At 41.5% G+C, this 21,104-nt stretch overlaps 1 protein-coding gene across 1 annotated transcript in view; it reads left to right on the forward strand.

Moving 5' to 3' along the window:
* The window catches only part of LOC136573612 (bifunctional heparan sulfate N-deacetylase/N-sulfotransferase 3-like), a 261,734-nt gene that overhangs the window by 193,177 nt on the left and 47,453 nt on the right, over positions 1–21,104 (forward strand). Inside the window, exons 7-8 of the mRNA XM_066574885.1 lie at positions 4,450–4,546; positions 11,881–12,004. Of these exons, the coding sequence (XP_066430982.1) occupies positions 4,450–4,546; positions 11,881–12,004 (221 nt within the window). The remainder of the gene's footprint in view (positions 1–4,449; positions 4,547–11,880; positions 12,005–21,104) is intronic.

Below are 21,104 nucleotides of genomic sequence, written 5' to 3' on the forward strand. Positions count from 1 at the left end.
CTCTTCCCCTGTCTTCTCTTCAAGTCCTCCCCCTCCCTTCTCCTACTCTACTCTCTGGCTCGTGCTGTCGGCTGGCCGGATCGCACTAACGTAGCAAGCGGCGGCCGACAGCGCGAAGTGAAAGTAAAGCTGTATATGGTGGAGGGGGGTCTCTGGGCCTCCTCAAGCGCAAGGGCCGGGTCGCCGTTGCGACCCCGGCACCCCTTGCCGGTACGCCTATGCTAGGAGTTATGGTGGCACCACACACAGAGATGAAGAAGTCAGGATGAGGTCGGTTAGTGGAAGGAGGAAACACCAGTAAGTCAGTTTTAGAGAGGTTTAGTTTTAGGTAGAGAGAGGACATAGTGTTAGAGACAGCGGACAGACAGTTGGTGATGTTTTGGAGGAAAGGTGCAGAGATGTCACGGGAAGAGGTGTATAGCTGGGTGTTGTCAGCATACAGGTGGTATTGGAGGCCAAATCTCCTGATGGTTTGTCCAATAGGGGCTGTGTAGATAGAGAAAAGAAGGGGGCCAAGGACCGAGCCCTGGTGGACCCCAACAGCAAGGGGAAGAGGAGGGGAGGTAGAGCCAGCAAAGGAGACACTGAAAGAGCGGTCAGATAGGTAGGAGGAGAACCAGGAAAGAGCAGTGTCCTTTAGGCCAATGGAGCGAAGCATACTGAGGAGAAGTTTGTGGTCAACAGTAAATTTAATAGTAAATGATTGTTAACTGTTCTATGGTTTCTGAAATCACATCTACATTGCTCAGTATTTCTCTAGTATTCTACATGATTATGCTGTTTCTCTGTGTGTACTACAGAGAGTTAGAAATCTCTCTTTTCCCTGTAAACAGTGTATAGAACACAGCATAACAGCTAGACTTCTCCCACCAGGTTACAGAAGACTGGTAATTATAGGTGTCTACAGAGGAAAAAAACAAGTGATAAATGCAGCATTCATGTCATATAATGGTCATAAATAGTGTTATTCCTCATGTACACATGGTAGCTTATTCTGAAAATCACCTAAAAAGTTTGGTACACTTTAAATCCTTTTGTTTTCCATATGCAAGTCATCCTGGAATTAATGGTGTTCTGCAATCAATAATGATAAATAATAATAGTATGCACACACTTCTCATTATATTTCAGTTAATATGAAATGCTAAACATAAAAGGTTTATTTCATTCTGTCCTTTTTGCTAGCAAGATGAAATCCCACTATAATGCTAATGTCCACTAAAATGTACATGATGATTAAGATGAATTTTGATCAATGTAATAATTTTATTCAAGTGTCATTTATTAACCCTTTCCAATCCACTGTCTGATGCCTAAAGACATTATGATTTAAGGCTGTATAGCTCCGATGTTGGAAGACGTCCGTCGGGGTTCTCTTACTGTATATTGCCAGCCTCTCTGCTGTTGGAGTCTATCCAATGTGTCACCTAATGCATTACTGGCTTTAGCCAGCAGATAGCACCGTTGTATAATGGCAGAAAAAGAGTAAGCCCCCTAGGAAAACCAGGATACAAATTGGACTGGAAAGTGTTAATGGTTATAAAGCAAGGTATATTGAGGTTGAAACATGAATCTGATATATAATGCATCAGTCTTAGGCTGCCTTCACACGAGCGTTTTATCGTGGCAATTTTGCCACGATAAAACACTGGCCAAAAATCGCACCCATCTGATGCATTAGATTCCAATGCATCCATTCAGATGGGCAATTTTCTGTTGTGTAAACTCATCTGTCCAGAAAAGATTGCGCATACGGGGTGTATTCAGGCCGGCCGCGTTTACGCTGGCTGGAAAAGATAGGTCTGAACCTATCTTCCGGCCAGAATATACCAGCCGGTCCCATAGACTCCTATGGGAGCCTATGAGAGCTGCCAAAAAGGGAGGTGGGAGGGAGTTTAGTAGAGGCTCTGCTAAAATCCCTCCCCCTCTCTGCCCACTTCCGTCTGCTAGCAAAGGTAAGAGACCAGGCAGGGTGGGAAATTAGCTTTGCTAAGCTCTTGCTCCACCCCGCCCACTCCCATTGCTGGCAGCTGACATAGGATGGAGAAGGGGTGGGAGTTTAGCACATTAGCTTCCGTCCCATCCCGCTCCCTCCCTTTGCTGACAGCCGTCAAGGGGCAGAGAGGTGGAGGGAGCTAAACTCTCTCCCCGGCCCGACGGTATTCCAGGATGTGACGTATATGCGCCGCAGCCCCGGCCATCTGAGTTGGCGAGATGAAGCCATGACTTGGTCACAGCTACCTCTCATTTATGTGATTTTCAGCCATGACGCGGGCAGCCAAAAATCACAACACCCGTGTGAAGGAGCCCTTAATGACAAATTTATAGTGCTGACTAGAGATGAGTATTGCCCTTAGCGAGTACCTGCCCGCTCGGGAGCAAAGATTCGGCTGCCGGCAGCGGGTGGGAAGCGGCAGGGGAGAGCAGGGAGGAACAGAGGGGAGATCTCTCTCCCTCTCCCCCCCCCGCTCCCCCCTGCTCATGGCCGCAACTCACCTGTCATCCGCGCCGGCACCCGAACCTTTGCTCCCATGCGGGGAGATACTCGGTAAGGACAATGCTCGATCAAGCAATTGTCCTTGGCGAGTATGCTCGCTCATCTCTACTGCTGACCCGTGAAATTGAAGCATTGCTGTAGGGTGATTTTAATCATTCCTTTTAATTAATAGATAAAACTTTATTTTTTGCAGTTATGCCTTAGTAAGGTTTATCTCTTTCTGCTGATACCTTTTACTTGCTATCCTCTGATTTGTTATTTAAAGGGGTTGTACAGTTGTAACTATTTATGGCCTATCCTTAGGATAGACCATCAGTAATAGATCAGCTGAGGACCACCACCCAGGGTCCCCACAGATCAGCAGTTCACCAGACCATTGTGCCCATACACTAAGATGATTTCGACAGGAAGCAGACAGCTCTGTTCTTACTGCCATGGTCAGGCTCGGTATTACAAAGGTCCTATTTACTTCAATGGAAACTTTGCCTGTAATACCAATTTTGGTCACTGTAGTGAAACTGAGCTGTCTATTTCTTACATAAACCAGTTCAGTTTGCAAGCACACAGGCCTTTAAAAAGCTAATTGGCAGGGTTTCCAGACAGCAGACACCTGCGGATCTACTATTGATGACCTTTCCTGTGGATAGACTATCGTTAGTTTACAACTGGACAACCCCTTAATGCTACAGGACATACATTTACGTCCTGGAGGTTAGGGGTTTGTATGGATGGGGGTCGACCCTGCTCCATACAATGCAGGTGCCAGTTGTTTCTTACTGCTGACACCTGCTGGAAACAGCTACGATTAGCAGTGCCACTGATCAGAGCTGGTAACCCTTTAAATGTCCTGATTGATGTTCCGGGGTCCCGTGCTGTCCCTGCAATGAGATTTCCATGCCAGCCGGGGGTCTTGTGAAAGGCCTCAGAGTTGCCATTACAAATTGCCTGTCAAGCCATGTCTGTTGCGTGGCTTGATAGATTGCCTGTCAGATTGTGATATAATAAGGAGCAATGAAGGAGCAATCAAACCAACGCAAGTTCTTGAACCCCATGGGGACTAAAAAAATGTAAAGATTAGTTTAAAAAAATGTTGTTAAGAATTAAAAAATTAAAAGTTAATAAAAGGTTAAAAAAACAACCTTTTGCCTTTCTTATAATAAAAGAATCTAAATAATGAAACGCAAAAACATATTTGGTATTGCTGTGTCCATAAAAGTCTGATATATTAAAGTAATGCATTATTTATGCTGCATGGTGAACATCATTAGAAAAAAAACAAAAACAATCCCAGAACTGCGCTTTTTGGTTTCCCAAAATTAAATAAAAAGTGATTAAATAATATGTACTCAACAAAACGATAATGGTAATAGAAACTATAGGATGTCGCACGAAAAATTAACCCTCTCACAACTATGTCGACAGAAAAATGAATTTATGGCTATCAGAAAATGGCCTGAGAAAATAATTTTTAAAAATTAAATATTTTTGGAAATAATAATAGTACAGCAAAAAAAAATTAAAAAAAATGTAAATTTGATATTGTAGTAATCATACTGACCCATAGAATAAAGTTGTCATTTTTGTTGCAGTGTGTACGCAATAGAGATAAGACCCTCACAAAGATTGTAGAATTTCATTTTTTTTTTCATTTCACTCCAATTAGAAGAATTTTTAAAAAGTTTGTCAGTACATTATATGATACATTAAATAGTACCATTGAAAAATACAACTCGTCCCGCAAAAAACAAGACCTTAGACAACTAAGTCAATGGATACATAAAAGAGTTATGATTTTTAAAAGGGGGGAGGTAAAAAAAAATAGAAAAAGAAGGGCCACGTCATTTTAAGGGGTTAAAATTACTGCAATAAACAGTTGCATGCAATAAGTTATCTTTCATTAAATAGTCAAACAGACGATTGAAATTACACAGCATTACTTATATATTCCACAGAATCCCTGTGATGACAAACGGCATCGAGACATTTGGTCAAAGGAAAAGACCTGTGATCGACTGCCAAAATTTCTCGTTGTTGGACCACAAAAAACAGGTGAGGATTTGTTTTCCGTATGGATACATACAATAAATATATGTAAGTATCACCACATTTTTCCTACCATGAAATCATTTTTGACAGAGATATATATGGCTTCTCCAGCCACGATTACACTGAGACTCTGAAGCATTTCTTGTTTGAAATACTAAATGGATTATTCTTTTGTAGAGGATATAGTTAAATAGATTTTTTCACTACCTTTTCTCTGCAACTTCCATTTATTGCAAAAAGGGGCATGGCCGCCTCTAAATTTATACACCCCTTGACTATTGACCCCTTGTCAGCACCATACACTTAGGCTTGCAAAATGGGGATAAAAGGGACATTGTTCTCTCTTTCAAACTTTTAGGGTGGCATCACACAAGCGAATCTGCATTTTATGCAGTGTCACACCTTTCTCCCTTGCATATTTGCACCCCTCCCATAGTCTTCTATGATACTTTGCTGTGCAAAATGCAGGAAAATAGAGCAGGAACAAAATGTGCGCGCAAAATGTGCTTATGAGAACTAACCTATTGAATTCAACCTCTGTGTTTAGCATGCACAGATTTTGCATGTGCAAATACCTACTGTGGCAAGTTGGGGTCACTCGCCTGCAGATCGCTGACCTCTCATACATGAAAATGTCTCACAACATGTGTAGAAATACTCCAGAGATGTTGATTCACTTTAGTTCTGGCTCCTGCAGCCTTTATTTCCCAGCAAACAGCATACGAGAAAAACAAAGTCCATATAAGCACCCCACCTGGGGTGCTTATATGGACTTTCTGGGTCTGCACTGGACCCTGGGGCTAGCAGCCCCTCCAGCTCCACTAAGCTGTCTCTCTGGCTCTCTCAGCCAACGTCTCCCTGCTTCATGCATAAACTGCCTCTTTTGTAGCTAACTCTTGTTACACCTAGGGTATTAACCCTCTCTTTCCCTCTTGCAGGTATTAGAATGCCTGACTAGCACCCTCTGCAGGTCATTCTGTGTAATGCCCCACTACACTGCGCAAACATGGTCGTGTGCCCTTAAGGTGTATCCTGGGGGTATGCCATAAATGTCTAAAGATACATCTAAAAATGAATATGTGTAGTCTTTTGAAACAAGTAATGGTTGCCAGCAGTATACTCAAGGATTTGAATATAAGTGTGAAAACGGATGGGCGTATGCACAGCAACCATCACCAGTACAGAGCGTAGTTGTGCATGAATAGTTTTTTTTTCTTCTCAGACATTTTAAACTCTGCTCTAGTGCACTCAAGTTTGAAAAAACTGTGGGAAGATAGATCCTGCTCTATACGACGTGTGGGAAAGATAGGGCAAGTCCTAGAATACCGCTAATGAAAACAAAACCATTGAAATCGATGGTTCAGTTTCATCCTGTTATGTGATTATCATGGCCGCAATAATAAGACAAATACATGCCCATGTGAAGAAGCCCTAAAGGTGATTGCTCTCAGTTAGAGAAACTAAGTAATCTTGTAGATATGACACCTTTTAATGGCCAACAAAAATACACAATGTTATTGCAAGCTTTTGAATCCTCTCAGAACCCTTCCTCAGGCATAATGAAACAGATTTGGTTGAGGCACATATACACAGGATCACATGGGAGGGTACAAACATGGTGAACATAATTTGCACGAGAAAAATAATAGGGACAGCATGAGAAGGCACAGGCATTGTGATTAATAGCACTTAGATAAATATCAGGGAAGGAGGGATGAGCAAAACAGTAAATAATTAGTCCAGCGACAAGTAATGTGAAAGTTTATAATCTCTACATTGCTGTTAGGGAGTCAACACCAGGCCAACCTGTCACCTCTGCTGTAAGTTTCTCATTTCTCACAATCTCCACTTGTGTAAGAAAAACCTCCAAGATTCATACCGTTTCTGATAGTATCAGAGATTATTATAAACTTATATTGCCAAATTCTTCTGTGACATTGGGACTTAAAATTGCCTTTGAGTATGATAACTCTCATATGTTGTATGTTGTGTCCATGACTAGAAAAGTGTTTCACCATAGGGAATTCTGTCTTTCTCTCTTTAATCGTGTGGCGATGCGATCTCATCCTGGCTTTCATTTTTGTCCCGTTTCTTCAACATAAAGGCCCCCAACAGGACATTCACTGCACCGGATCAGGTACACCATATGTGAATGTGATCTTATAGTCCTGCTGTGTGTTGGGGATCAATATCCTGTCCATGGTTAGTACATGTGTGCAGATCTTACAGCTCCTTACATTACACGGATAAGTTCCTTTTTGTGTCAGAGGGCAATGCAGGGCTGATTATAAAGTTCTTCAAATTTGGAGGTTGCCTGTAACAGAGAAGGGTAGGGTCCGGAAAGATAGTTTTCTGATGGTCATCCTTGTGTAGGTATGATGGAGTTTATTTGTGGTTTTCCTTAGTACCTCTAGCTGTGGGTTATAGGTCACTATTAGATGTACATGACCATTTTCGTCATTCCCTGTGTATTGGAGTAGTTGATTTCTGGATATCCTGGTGGCTCTTGTGATTTGGTCATCAATTGAGGTGGGATGGTAGCACTGGTTTAAAGATGTCATTAAGGTGGTATAAATGTTCCTAAGGGTTGCAAAGTCATGTGGATCCGGCCTCAGGGTGGTTGCACAAGCAGTGTTTATCAAAACAATGTCACATTTTTATTGGCATTTTTAGCCAATAGATATTAGCCATTAGGTATTAGGAATATATGAAACACACTGCAAATAGTACGTTTTTCTAGAGTCTTTTTTTTATCATTTTTCCTATGTTTTTTGAGTCATTGCCTTTTTCTGCATTCACGGTAAGCTGCAAGTTTGACTTTTTTTCTTCTGTTTTTTCATATGCTTCTGCATAGTACATGAAAAATACTGGGAAAAAAATGATGTGTGGAAAAAAATGCAAATACAGGTTTAAAAAACTGCAGTTTTTTTAAGGGAAAAATGCCAACTTAAACTGTATATAAAAGAAACCTTTTTATTTAATTGCAAGGCAAAAGTACTAATTTGAGTTAATTAGAAATGACATAAATATTATGAGTTGATTTAAAAGCTGATGCACCAGATTTAAAGGTTAGCTACGTTTCTAATGTAATTTAATAGAATATTAAGATACATTTAATGCCAATTAAACTTATACATGAGACATTAATATTGATTAAAGCTTGGGCATTATTGATAAAGTAACACACAATACTTAAAAAACATAGGCGTTTATGTGTCACTTATTGGGATTGATGCAATTAATCATTTACCGCTTTGGAAAGCTGAGGATTTAACAGAAATATGGTAACAAATAAGAAGTCATTTACAGCAAATAGGCCGGGTCAAGCCAAGAGGATGCCAATCACAAAAACACTTTTTGCAGAGTACAGGCATCAAAAGTACTTTATCACTCAGGCTCAGAGCAGTGGAGGAGAGTCCCTTATAAAGCCCAGAGCACCGGATCATTGTAAGATGGTAGAGGTTCCTTGTACTACTGGCCCTTTAAGTGGCCAGAAGTTGCATTAGCAGAGGAAAGTTGGGCCCATAGAGAGCACTGGTGGCTTGGCAAGAAATGCCGCATGTGGAGGCAAGTAAGAGAGCATGGCAGTGCAGTAACCACTTCTGAACACGCTGTCTTCTTAGATTGTGAGGAAGATGGAATTTACAGAAGAGAGAAACTATATTTCCTCTGGGTTTCTTGACATCCCAAATCTTCTTGATTTCATATTCAGAATCGGTGTAGAAAAAGCTGGTGGGGAAGTTGCATGATCCCTGGAAAAAATGGTTAAGGCTGAGGGGCTTGAGCATGACATGATGAGAATTCAGTACCCAGAAGGATTGTGGAAGGCACAGTTTATCATGTACATGATAGATTTGTTTTAGAAGCATGTAATGATTCAGGAATCATGGAGCAAGCTTGCAGCAAGATGTCTTACAAAAGATGTACCGGTACTTAGAAGAAATCTAGACTTTATCTCTAGGCAAGAACTAAGGGGAAGGGCATCAATATCAATACCAGATATGGCTTTCCTTAAAGAATCCTTGGTTCTTTTCCAAATTTGAAGAAAATCTGGGTATGTTGAAGTGGAAACTCTCCAAATTCTGATTTGTGCTCTCAATTTGACCAGTGAACTGTGGACAGTAAGGCAAAATAGATGTTCAGCTTGTCCTCTAATAACTTGCAGAGTGTTTGCCAGAATCTGGATGTAGATTGAACCCCTCTGTCATAAACAATGTGCCTAGAAAGCTCAGGTACGACGGAAATAGACTTGACAAAAAAGGAGGACAATCAGATTTTAGAAAATGGGGCTGATAGAAATACCCAAACAGGTGCCTCTCTGGTATCTTGGCAGTCTCATGGACAGTGAATCAAGCGCTAGTGTGCTGGCATAACTAGCACTTCATTCAGTCTCCTCCTCGCTGAAGATGGTGCCCTAACCCAGCAGCGAGGAGGATGGGGGAAACAATACCCCTGATCTCGAGATTAATATAAGCTCAAAATTCATTCAAACTTGCTTTTAAAAACGAGTATTTAAACCTAACGATTATTGCTAGAAATAGACGTGGCGTCTGAGCATTTCAGTCGTTTGGTTTGTTGCTTGGTAGGATTTACATGTAACGATAAGTGGACAATTGTTTAATAGAAGGGCCTGTGTATTAGCAATGAAAAAAAAAAAACACTGTCTTTGCCCAAGTATGGGTTGGCCTTTGAAAGTAGGTGGGTGCGCATAGATTGTGTGCGGAAAAAAAACAAGGAGCTTTGTGAATTGACATTTGAAAGAATGTCTAGGTGTCGTGTTTGATGTAGACGCCGTGACCTTAGCATGCGAAGTAAAAGATGGTGAATGTATTTTCGTTGCTCTGTGTAGCTTCTGCCGTGTACGTCAGAACGGCCGATGATTTACCAGCCAATGGTGGAGCACTAGGAGGGAGTGTAAAAATAGTTGCTTTGTTGTCCCGACAGCCATACGCTGTGCTTTTTTAGACAGACTAAAATTCAGCAATGAACGAATAATGAATGAGAAATGGCGGACTGCCCGCGCTTACACGTAACAATTATCATTCACTTTCGGCTGTTTGAATGAATTTTGAGTGATAATCGTTGCATGCAAAAGGGCGTTAAGCTGCTATTAACCTACTAGATACCTGATCAGTGCAAGGGCAAGACCAGGGGTCACATGACTGACATCCATTACTATGGACAGTCCAGTCCATGGACTATACCAATCTACTGTGTACATAGGAGCCCCATAAAGGGGTGTAAGCAGAATTTTAAATACCTGTACATTAGAAAACTGGATTACTTCCTATTATTTAGCAAAATAAATTATATGTAAAAAGCCGTAGAAAGCAAACAAATCCTTTAATAAAATTCAACAATTCATATTAATAAAGGGAAACAGCTGGCAGTATAAAGGTGACTCACCTCCTCTCTCTGAGCTGACAAAGAAGTTTTAAATCTTCAATGAGGAACATTTGGAAAATATGGCAACGAAACCTTCTACCATGCTAATTGATAGGCATGTTAACTGCACGGCGCTAATAATATTAATTTTCTTCTTGATGCAAGTATTATTTTTAATCACATGCTGCTTTGATATGCTTGGAAAAACTAAAAAAGAATATGAGCACATTATTTCTGAGACTTTCAGAGAAATGATATCGAGGCACAGTGATGACAACAATTGGGCTTTATTTCAGGACAAATCCTCGGGGAAATTAATATACCAGTTTTATCTGCCAACCTAAGAAATGTGAAATAAATGTATTTTTAATCATTCAGAATCCAGTGCCAGCAGTACAATTATTGTTTGTATCTTGTCAGGAAAATATAGGCAAAACCAAATGATTACAATGGAATATACAGAGATGTAGACAAAATGAAAACTTGTGTCACACAACTTACAAAAATAGTGTATAGCAAAATATGGTATCATTTGGCCATATAGACAAGATGCATACATAGATCCATATGGATGTTATTGGAGGCATCTATATATTATCCTATATGTATATATAAGCGCTGCAGAATAAGTTGGCGCTATACAAATAATGATTATTATTATATGTGTTTAGTATAAATTCACTAGAAACAGATGAATCTTCACTAACAGATTCCAAGACCAGACCCATCAAAAAAATAGATAAGGCCGTGTGCTCCTAAGAGAAAAAAATGTGATATTGTTGAAATCAATGCAAGCTGTGCCTGCAGTTACAAGCGCCGGCCACTACACAGAGGTGCTTCCGCTCTGACCTCTGTGTATTTGCGGCACTGACAGCATGCGCTTGCTCAGCTGATCGGTCGGGGTCCCAAGTGAAGGACCCCAGCCGATCAACGATCCTCCGGATAGGTCATCATTACCCCTTTAATGATAGACTGAGACTTCCTGTTCTGTAGAGAAACCTTTTCAGCTCTCATCTCAATATCATCACAGGAAGGATTGCAATGAAATAAAACACCTATATAAAGATAATGCAGAATTCCCCATTCACAATAGGTGATGTCACAGCTCAGCTCCTGTCCCTTCCTGCAAAATGAACTCTGCACACACCACAAAGCATGCCTAGAAAGCTCTCCCATACAACTCATTGGTTCCCCTCCGGTCCATTGTGTCTGTGGTCCATGAGTTCTGCTGTAAAGCATCTCTAAATCCTGCTAACTGCAGCAAAGGTGAAATGGCCACCCCCATTGTCATGTACAGACAATGCAATTTAAACAATCTACCATCAGATAATAAATCCAGATTAGAAAAAATGTGATATGTTTTACTATCTGGTTTTGATGAGTAAAAAAATATATAGGTGATGCATTCTCTTTAAGCTGCTGGACATGTACTTGTACTAAGGTGTTAAAGTACTAATTATTCCCCCATGATTCTCACAACCCATTTGTGCTAGCAATAACTTTAAAGGACCAGACATGTTGGAGAATGCAAGGTAGCCGGATGATGCCACTTATTTCATGCACTGGATGAGTAGAGACAGGGGTCACCAAAAATGGCATTTGGTGACTGGATTTTAGTTGGTTATTGCGTATAAGTTACAAAGTTAGGACATGTCTATAACTATACATGGGATAGCAAGGCTGATAATGACAATTTTATGTTTTTCTGTGATTGAGAAATTTTAAAAAAATCAATGCATCCCATTAAAAGACCTCAATACTAGCACAGTCTGCAGCGCTATTTCTGCTACCAAAAACACCATCATGCCAAAGGAAGTCTGACAAATTCCATTGTAAGTCAATGGGATCTGTTAGAATCTGTCAGAATCGAACTATCATGACAGTGATCCTAACAGATTGTCTTTTGATTATCTAAATGTATTTCTTTAAACTGTGTTTGTTTTTTATGGCAGGTACTACAGCGTTATACTTATTTTTGGTTATGCACCCTGCAATAATTAGCAATTCACCAAACCCAAAAACATTTGAGGAGATGCAATTCTTCAATGGAAATAACTACCACAAAGGCTTGGATTGGTAAGTGCCAAACTGAATGTTATTTCTTTCTCTTTTTTTACTTTCTTGTAAAGGCTTTCTCTATTAGTTGGCTCTCTTGAAAATAATCTGTTCACAAAATATCCCCATGATGGGACCCCTCAAGATCAACTGATATATCTTGGGATATTGGGAAACTTGAGAGTTAGGGCTTATACATACTAGTGAGTCTCACACCCATGTGCTGTCCATATTTTCAAATGACTGCACATTGACCCATTAAAGTTAATGGGGCTTTATAGACATGTTTTTTTCCACACGGACTATTGGAGTGATTATGGTCCAACTGCTCAGACGACAAGTCAATGGGTGCAAAATCATCATTGCTAAGCAATTCTAGAAAAAAATTGCCTCCTTCAGTATTTTTGTGCATAAAAAAGCACATTGATGCCACACGAACGTAAAAAACAAACACATGCAATGCATAAAAATGCCACATGGACATGCACACATTAAAATTATTCCTTTTTTTGCACTCGTGTAATTAAGGCCTAAAGGTTCAATTTCCCTGCAGCAGCACCACCACAGGGAAAATTAAGGGGGTATTCCCATCTCAGCCAATCATAGCCAATATGGCAATAAGTCTTTGAGCATGGCAGCTGAGAGTATGTAAACAGCCGAACAGGCTGTCCTATGCTGTTTCTGTAATCCCCAGAGAAGGGAATGAGAACTACGGAAACCGTTTAGCATGCAACCCATGCTATTTCAATAACTTGGGAGCTGCAGAAACTGGATAGTTTTCTAGGCTACTCTTGTTCCATAACTCTGACTTACTTCTGTGCGAGTTACAGAAACAGTGTAGCACAGTCTGCTCAGCTGTGTCCGTAATGCTGACCACTCTTGGCAGCCATATACAGCCAGGCCAGGGGCGGTCTAGACTTAAGATAGGGGCAATGAGTTGTCTATGTAGTGCAGGAAAGTAAAGCAGCTCTTTGAAACTGCTCTGCATCAAGTGATGAAGCTACAGATCAGTGGGGACACACTATTAAATTTCAGAATTCCCTAATTACTCATTTAATAAATGTCATAAGCAGTATTGGGCAGGTACTGTCTGCTAGAGTAGGAATAGCGTACACATAATTACAGTGTCATCTGGTCTTTTTTACTTTTCCAAGATTAAATAAAGAAAACGAATACTGCTTGACACCACCACAAGGAGTAGTGATGAGCAAACTTTTGAAAAGTTCGGTTCAGCCGGTTCACCAAACTTTTGGAAAATGTTCAGTTCAATCTGAATTAATTCTAACCCAATTTGAACTTCACCAAACCTCCTAAAACTGGCATACAACACTGTCTAAGAGTTATAAAAGCCCTGAGTCATTCTGAGAGTATTATACATGGCTTGTATGGCTCTTAGACAGTGTTATGCACCTGTGTTCAGAACTATATTGATTGAACCAGCCAGTAGAACCCTCTTTTAAGTAGAACTTTGCTAAAAGCTCGATTCAGGTTTGTGCAAACTGAATTTTTAGCAGCGTTTGACCCGAAACAGGGTTCTACTGGTTGAGTTCGCTCAACACTAACAAGGAACTTCAGAATCACCAGTCCAGCTATTTACAGAAGAGCCAGTGCTGAGCAAGAGCAAAGCTTATACTGTATAATGACTGCTATCTGACATCATTGTCATTGGCTGTGATTGGTTGAAGGCACGTGTGTTTTCTGGAGGCGGGGATTTCAAGCCCTGTGTCCAGAAAGCAATGCTCTGCCGGGGACCAGGAGGGAGCGACAGCCTGCAGCAGCGCCGCAGAACGCCAGGAGAAGTGAGTAATGATTTTTATTCTTTGCTCCGCTGTATTCCCGGCGTATAAGGTGACAGTTGGGGGGTCGTCTTATACGCCCCGTCGCCTTATACGCTAGTATATACGGTATATATTTTTATTGTAACACATTTCTGGATGAATTGCAGGGAAGGGCTTATATATTTAAGCCCTTCCCTACAATTCATCCCGCGATCGCCGGCAGCCCATTGCTTTCAGTGGAACCTGCTGTATTGCCGGCTCCATTGAATTCAATGGGCAAACATCGTTCTTCTCTGCCACAGCTGTTACAGCTGTGGCAGAGAAGAATGATTTGTCTTCTATATGTTCTCAATGGGGTCGGCGCTGCTGCCGCCGGCCCCATTGAGCGCATATAGAGAAGAGAACAGAAATCGCAGATCGCACATAGGTGCGATCTGCGATTTCTATGGCCTAAGAAGGACCGTTGGGGTTCTTGAAGCCTAAAATAACTCCTAACGCTCTCCCTATAGCAGCAGCACTTTCCCTGATTTATGTCAGAAGTCATCTGTGGCGAGCCGCTGGAGGGCAGATTTTAATACTCGGGTGACACCTAATCTCGCCAGCCACTCACTGCAGGGGGGTGGTATAGGGCTTGAACGTCGCAGGGGGAAGTTGTAATGCCTTCCCTGTCTTTCTATTGGCCAGAAAAGCGCGCAAATTTCTCAGGGAAGAAAATGAAAGTATCCCGAACATCGCGTGGTACTCGTTACGAGTAATGAGCATCTCGAACACCCTAATACTCGAACGAGTATCAAGCTCGGACGAGTATGCTCGCTCATCTCTAATCCCTGCCCATTCCTGTGATAAAGTGGTAGATACCGGTATGTAAAGTTCGGGCTCCTCTTGCCATATCTTATATTTACTTTTCCAAAACTCCTAGACTGAATTAATCACACAAGTATTAATTCTGCATTAAAGAGAACCTTAAGGATTTAAACTCAATGCCAGATTCCCTCATCAGCTTCTAAAGCTACATACTTAAACAAGTATTGTACTTACCTTGGATTCCATGATGCTACTTTCTCTCTAACATGATACTTTCCAATCTCCACAACAGCATGACAAGCATTAATTAAATGGCTACTCTGGCGAAAACACATTTTTTCAATTCTTACCCCCCTCACCTGATTATCTGTCACACTCTAGAAGTCTCCACTGCCTATTCCAACCACTTCCATGTGTAGAAGTCCCTGTTTGAAGCTTATCAGGCTCCATCTTGAGGCTGAGATTTTTTTACTTTCAGTCTCACATCTGTCCTGTGATGCATCAGCACAGCATTAACTGAGGCTATACCATTTTGCTTAACGTTCTATACTCACCTAAATAAGCTACAGTCCATAAGTATACAGTCAGGAAGACGAGCTGTGGTCTCCTCTTTTATTACTGTGTGACAGTAGCTATGTGATCATCATCAGTAACTGTGATAGGGGTATTTGTGTCCCCCTCTAGTCATTTCTTGTGATAGGGATCAGGTAGTAGCATCACACACACTAAGAAAGTGACTAGTTTCAGACATCATAAGGCCTTGTTCACACGAGCATGATTTTAGCGCAGAATGCACAAAAAAAATTGTGTCTAATAGAGCCAATGATTTCCTATAGAAACCTTCAGATGAAGGTATTTTTGATGCGCAAAAAACTTGCATCTTTAAAAGATAGGACATGTGTGGCTACAATGAACGCATCTAAGGTCCGTGCTGCATGAAAAGATAGGACATGACCTATCTGTGTGCGTGATGCGCTGTTTCCATAGACTCCTATAGGACCAGGACAAAAAGGGAAAGGGGGAGGGAGACTAGCTGTGAACCACTCTCATAAAAGATTTCAGCTCACCTTAATTAGCCATTTAATTGCCAATGCAAGCCATGGGGAAGGGTGTTAGACGCAAGCATGTGAGCGGTTGCTCTATTTGCTGCACAGTGAGAATAGTTTTTGTTTGCATGTGTAAATATTGCTTTTCCCCAAGCAAAACGTTCTTTCGCAATAATTTTTTAAGTATGTTTAATTCTGCATGCAGCTTCGCATCTATAGGCGTCCACTATAAATATCCTCATTGCATAGTACAAGTATGGCAGACATTTATATTTTGTGTCTTTTCATAATGCTTATTATCCTGAGATTTTCCACCCAAAATACCTTTCTGCAAATATGGAGAAGAGTGTGCCGATAGCAGCACCCATTCCCTTGTGTGAATACTTGATTTTTGCGTGGATGAAGCTCAGCCCTTCCTTTGTTCACGTGATTTTCGCCCAAGCTAGGCGCAATTTTTTAACGTGCCTATTATGCGTGAAAACCACGCTCGTGTGAGTGAGGTGTAACCACAAGTAAATCTGAGCCCATTCTCCGGGTATCAGCACTCACATCCTGTGTGCCATGATGCCAGGAGTTAAGAATGGTGAAATTACCACCTTTAATTAACTGCAGCAGTCAGGTGATTTCACCTTCTGCGACAAACACCAGGAGGACAATGGGGCTGCAGCAGAGAATGAGTAAGTACCGTTCCCTTTGTTATTTTAGCATAGGTAGAATGTTGTCCAGACAATGCCTTAAATATGTAGTATGGCTTTTGCTGTATGTGTAAGTGATTTGTGAGCTAAAAACGGTTATAATATATTCTCTCTAAGAATGCCCCAAAAATATTTATAAGCAGCCATTTTGATTTAAGAGGGATATTTAAAAAATATATATTAGGTATACAGATATTCTTAGGTTGCAAATGTGTGTGTGTGTTACAATCGTGACCAAAGAAGGACTGGGTATGCACATGGGTTTTATGCAAACTGACCCTGTTCTACAGGGGAGGATGGTAGTGCCCTACCTAAGCGGGGACATTGCCCCAATGAGGGCAGACCAGCGATCTTCGGATCTGGGCCCTAGCTGATCCTAGGAGCCACGCACCAGAACAGGATGCATTCACATGCCACATGACAGGAACTGAACCACAGGACACACAGAGCCAGAATTCACAGCATACAGCAGCCACAATGCAAACACTAATAGCAGATGATACGCTGAATATAAATGCGAGGTGTTAGTTCGTACATTGGCCAATGAACTTAAGCTGCCAGCACCGGCAAGGCCCCTCGTATCTTGCAGTCCTACACAAGTAAGACACATCTACTAGAGGGCCCTAGGAGCCAACCTAGCGCAGACATAGCAAACAAACTCAGCAGACCAAACTGACACAAAATAAACGTACAAACGGACATGAACCGCAAGGCACGGATCACACAGCAAGCTGCAAAAAAAACACAGATAGCAGGTCACACAGCAAATTTCAACAGACAAGGATTCATGACTGCTCACCCTGAACACCAGACAGAGATTGACCAGGAGCTGGGTTTATATGTGAGCACAGACCCAGGAGATTGGCTAGCAGGAAGAACCACACCCAGCCAGCTCAATCAATTAACCCTGTGAGGGCTGTGCTGCTAGGAAGCTTAGAAGTACAGATCCCAGCAGCACACGTAACAGTGTGTTTAGGATCAAAGGGAGATTAAAGGAGTAGTCCAGTTCCTGGACAATTTCTTAAGTACAGCCTCAAATTTGTTAAAATACACAAAAGCAGTGGCACTTACCCATCTTCTGCCCCAGCTGCCCAATGCTGTAGTTCCATGGTCCTCCCAGTCTTTCTTGTAGAACAGATACCACCTGACCGCTGCAGCCAATCAGTTGCCATTCTCCTTGTATCATGTCTCCCAACCAGGAGACATGATGACACCTGATCACTGCAGCCTCTGATTGGCTGCAGTTGATATGTGGTATCTGTTCTGCAAGAAAAATTGGCAGGGCCATGGAACTGCAGTGCTGAATCGCCAGGGCAGAGGATGGGTTTTGTAACCCTTGATTTTGTTATTTTAACACATTTTGGCCAGCAACCAGACAACCCCTCTAAGCACTAATGAAACCACAGTCTAGAAGGTAGAAATTCTCTGGAGTGAGCCAATGTGCTACATTATTATAAGAATAATAAAAATGGAACCGCTTTTTTCCTCTGTGATAGAAATGTATTTTCTCTCTTGTGGCTGAGTGATCATAAACTAACCAAATATAAATCTGGTCCCCTTTGGGTCATCATTTGCTTCAACAAACTAACAGTGAGATATTATTTAAAAAGTGAGCAGCCAGATAGTGTCCATTGTGTCCGAGCCCCTGAATATTAGAGATCTCTTTACAAATCAGTCAGGGTTTTTTTAGGTGATATTCAGCAACTTTCACAAATCTAACTTTATTCTATTAGGCCAATTTATTTTTACTTCTGTTGACCATTGATTACTCTGTACCTCTATAAAACTTAACTTTCTCTAACCATGGGAAGTAAAATGAGTGTAAGACACTGCTGGCTTGTGCTGAATTACAAGCAGGACTTTAATCATTACCTCAGCTATTCTTAGTTGACATCTAATAACTTGCTTCTCTCCAGTCAGCTTTTCGGATGTGAAGTTAAATTACCGTACTGGAGGGATCTAAAGAATATTTAAAGTTTATTTTACTGTACCTAAAGTCAAAAGTGGACATTTATCGTAAAGACATTTATCATATAGATGCATGCTGCCTATCTGCCATGTCAATAAAATATTGTGTACATGTCTTTTATACTATCAAGACATCACTGACCCATCAAGCCATCAAGGACACAACAAGACCTGTGAAGGTGTCCTATGGTGTCTGACACCAAGCATTTAGCAATATAACCTTTAAAGTGGTATTCCAAAGACTGAGCAACATTTTTCTAATCTTTCCACTTATTGCCATTATTCTAAATATCCATCTAAATCGTCAAACTGAACTCCGGTGCCTTTTTTTGCCAACCCTGCACCATCACTGGTTTCCAACCAGCTTCAGATTTCCACATTATTATTTAATATAGCTGCCAGGAAGTACAAAAACTACATCTCCCACAATGCCCCATTGCTAGTTACTGATGAGTATGCATTCAAGACTGAACAAACTAAGTCATCATTACAGAATTTGAAGGCACTAAGCATACCCAACCAGTAAAACAGCAGAGCATACAGGTCGTAACCACTAGATAGCAATGGAGAACTAAGTGGGGGGGGGGGGGGGGGGACAAAGATAAAGCCATATCTCTGCAGATTTGTATAACAAGTATAAGGTTATATTGCAAAATTAGATGTTATCATCTTATGAAGCATATAACTTTCACTTTGAATCTGCAGAATACCCCTTTAAGTCCTGTAACCTGTGGGGCCCCGATGGACGTGATTTATTTTGCCAGCACAGCCCACAGATGTGTCATAGATTGACATCTAGGGAATTTGAAGGTCAAGCCAACACCTTGAACTTTTTGTAATGTTCCTCAAAACATTCTTGAACAATTTTTGCATTGTGCCAGCATGCATACTGTTGCTATGAAGGAGTGCACTTGATCAGTAACAGTGTTTAGGTAGGTAGTACATGCCAGAGTTAGATCAACATAAATGCCACGAGCCAACGTTTTCTAGCAGAATATTACCCAGAAATGCAAACAATTCACAGAAAAAGGATCAAATCCATTCAAAAATCAATGAAAACAGCCATACTTACTGATACAAAGACACAAGTTCCCAGCAGCATGCAGAAAGGCAAAATGCTATATAGGGAAGGTAACACGGATAAAAAATACTGATGAGCAACCACTCTCACACATACCATACATTTGGGTGGGGCGGGTAAATATTTTACTTGCACATAAATAAGCTTCTATGTATGTGTGTCACACTTTTGTGCCAGGGCTCAAACCCATGACCTCCTGTACTACAGTCCGTGGATATCCCCAGTGAACTATCCAGATTTCTGGACAAGCTCCCCTGCATAACCTTGTTCTTGTCCCTAGCTCCTGCTCCTGGTTCCTGATTGGTTCCTCCCTGTTCCTTGATTGCTCTTACTATGAAAGCCTAGCCTTGCCACTCCCTCAGTGCGTGATTATTCTGCTCCTTAGCATTGATTGATCAAGCTGCACTTCTGCCTGCTCCTCTGCTATTGTGACTAGACCTCCTAATACTAACTTCTGGCTTTCCATCTTACTATGTTATCCACCTCATCCATTTGTACTGCAAACTGAGATCTCCTGTTGTTGACTCCTGGCTCATCCCTGATTTCCCTCCAGACCTGTAGCTATTACAGCTGAGGCTTTACCTTAGGCTCTGCCTGAATTCACTACACTTTGATACTGTGGGGCAGCTCACCTGGTCTAATAGTATGGGTGTCACTAATAGGCTGTCGGTCTGCATAGTATACTACACATATCTGTATGAGTTGCACTCTACGCAAGCCTTATCTATGTGTAAGTAAAATACTAAATATCCCTCCAACGCATGGTCGGTGTGTGAGTGGGGTATGTGACCAGGGTGCAATTAGGATAGAGGAGAGGGAGGGTGTTGGCCAACCAAGTTCGAAGTTAGCTGATTGCTATTGACCACACTGAACACACACAGTACCTTTGTAAGTAGCAACCATCTGTCAAGTGCCCTCTGTGGCCCAAGCGAAGGCAGCTACACCTTACTGCACATTTCCAGTTTAGCCATTGTGACAGCTGTGTCTGTCTGCTTGTCCTCCTCCTTGCCTTCATTACTGTCTGCTGCACATAGGCAGTCCATGTGTGTTTAAAGAAGCATCCAGGAGTATATCCAAATTATAACTTCACTCACATCATCCGGTGAAGATAACCTTTATTATGCCCATACGTAGCGACAACGTTTCAACCACATTGTCTGCAGTCTTTGTCAAGTCCATGTCTGCTGCACATAAATGATGCTCTCACACTGCTCTTGGTCTTTCTCATCATGCCACCAGGCTGGCACTGGGTGCATCTTCTGTTTCCAGTGCCTCAGAGCAGGAGGATCATGAGAACAAGTGACAGAGGAAAAAGACTAAAGATGCATCCAGTACTGGCACAGCAGCACAGTGAGAAAAACCAGGAGCTGTGTGAGAGTATGTTTAATGTAATTCACAGAGGGCAGAGGGTACCAAAGGGCACCAAAGCCGAGAGCACTACTACTGTAGGGGCCGCATGGGGAACACTATTACTAATGGGGGGCCACATAAGGAACACTATTACTACTGGGGGCCCCAAATGGAGCACTATTATTATGGAGGCCACAAAAAGTAGCGGAGTGCCAAACTAAATCTTTGTTCTGGATGCAGGAAAACCTATGTCTGTCATCTTTAACTATGAAGAGGCAACTCCAAGCCCCTGCTTGTCTCTCAGACAGAGTATAAAGAAAAAACTGTATATGAGGTGTGCCAGTAAAAGTTAAAAATAAAACTAATAAAAACACATATGAGATGGTAGCTGATTGAAGA

This window comes from Eleutherodactylus coqui, chromosome 7 (genome assembly GCF_035609145.1).
Source record: "Eleutherodactylus coqui strain aEleCoq1 chromosome 7, aEleCoq1.hap1, whole genome shotgun sequence".
Classification (NCBI taxonomy): Eukaryota; Metazoa; Chordata; class Amphibia; order Anura; family Eleutherodactylidae; genus Eleutherodactylus; species Eleutherodactylus coqui.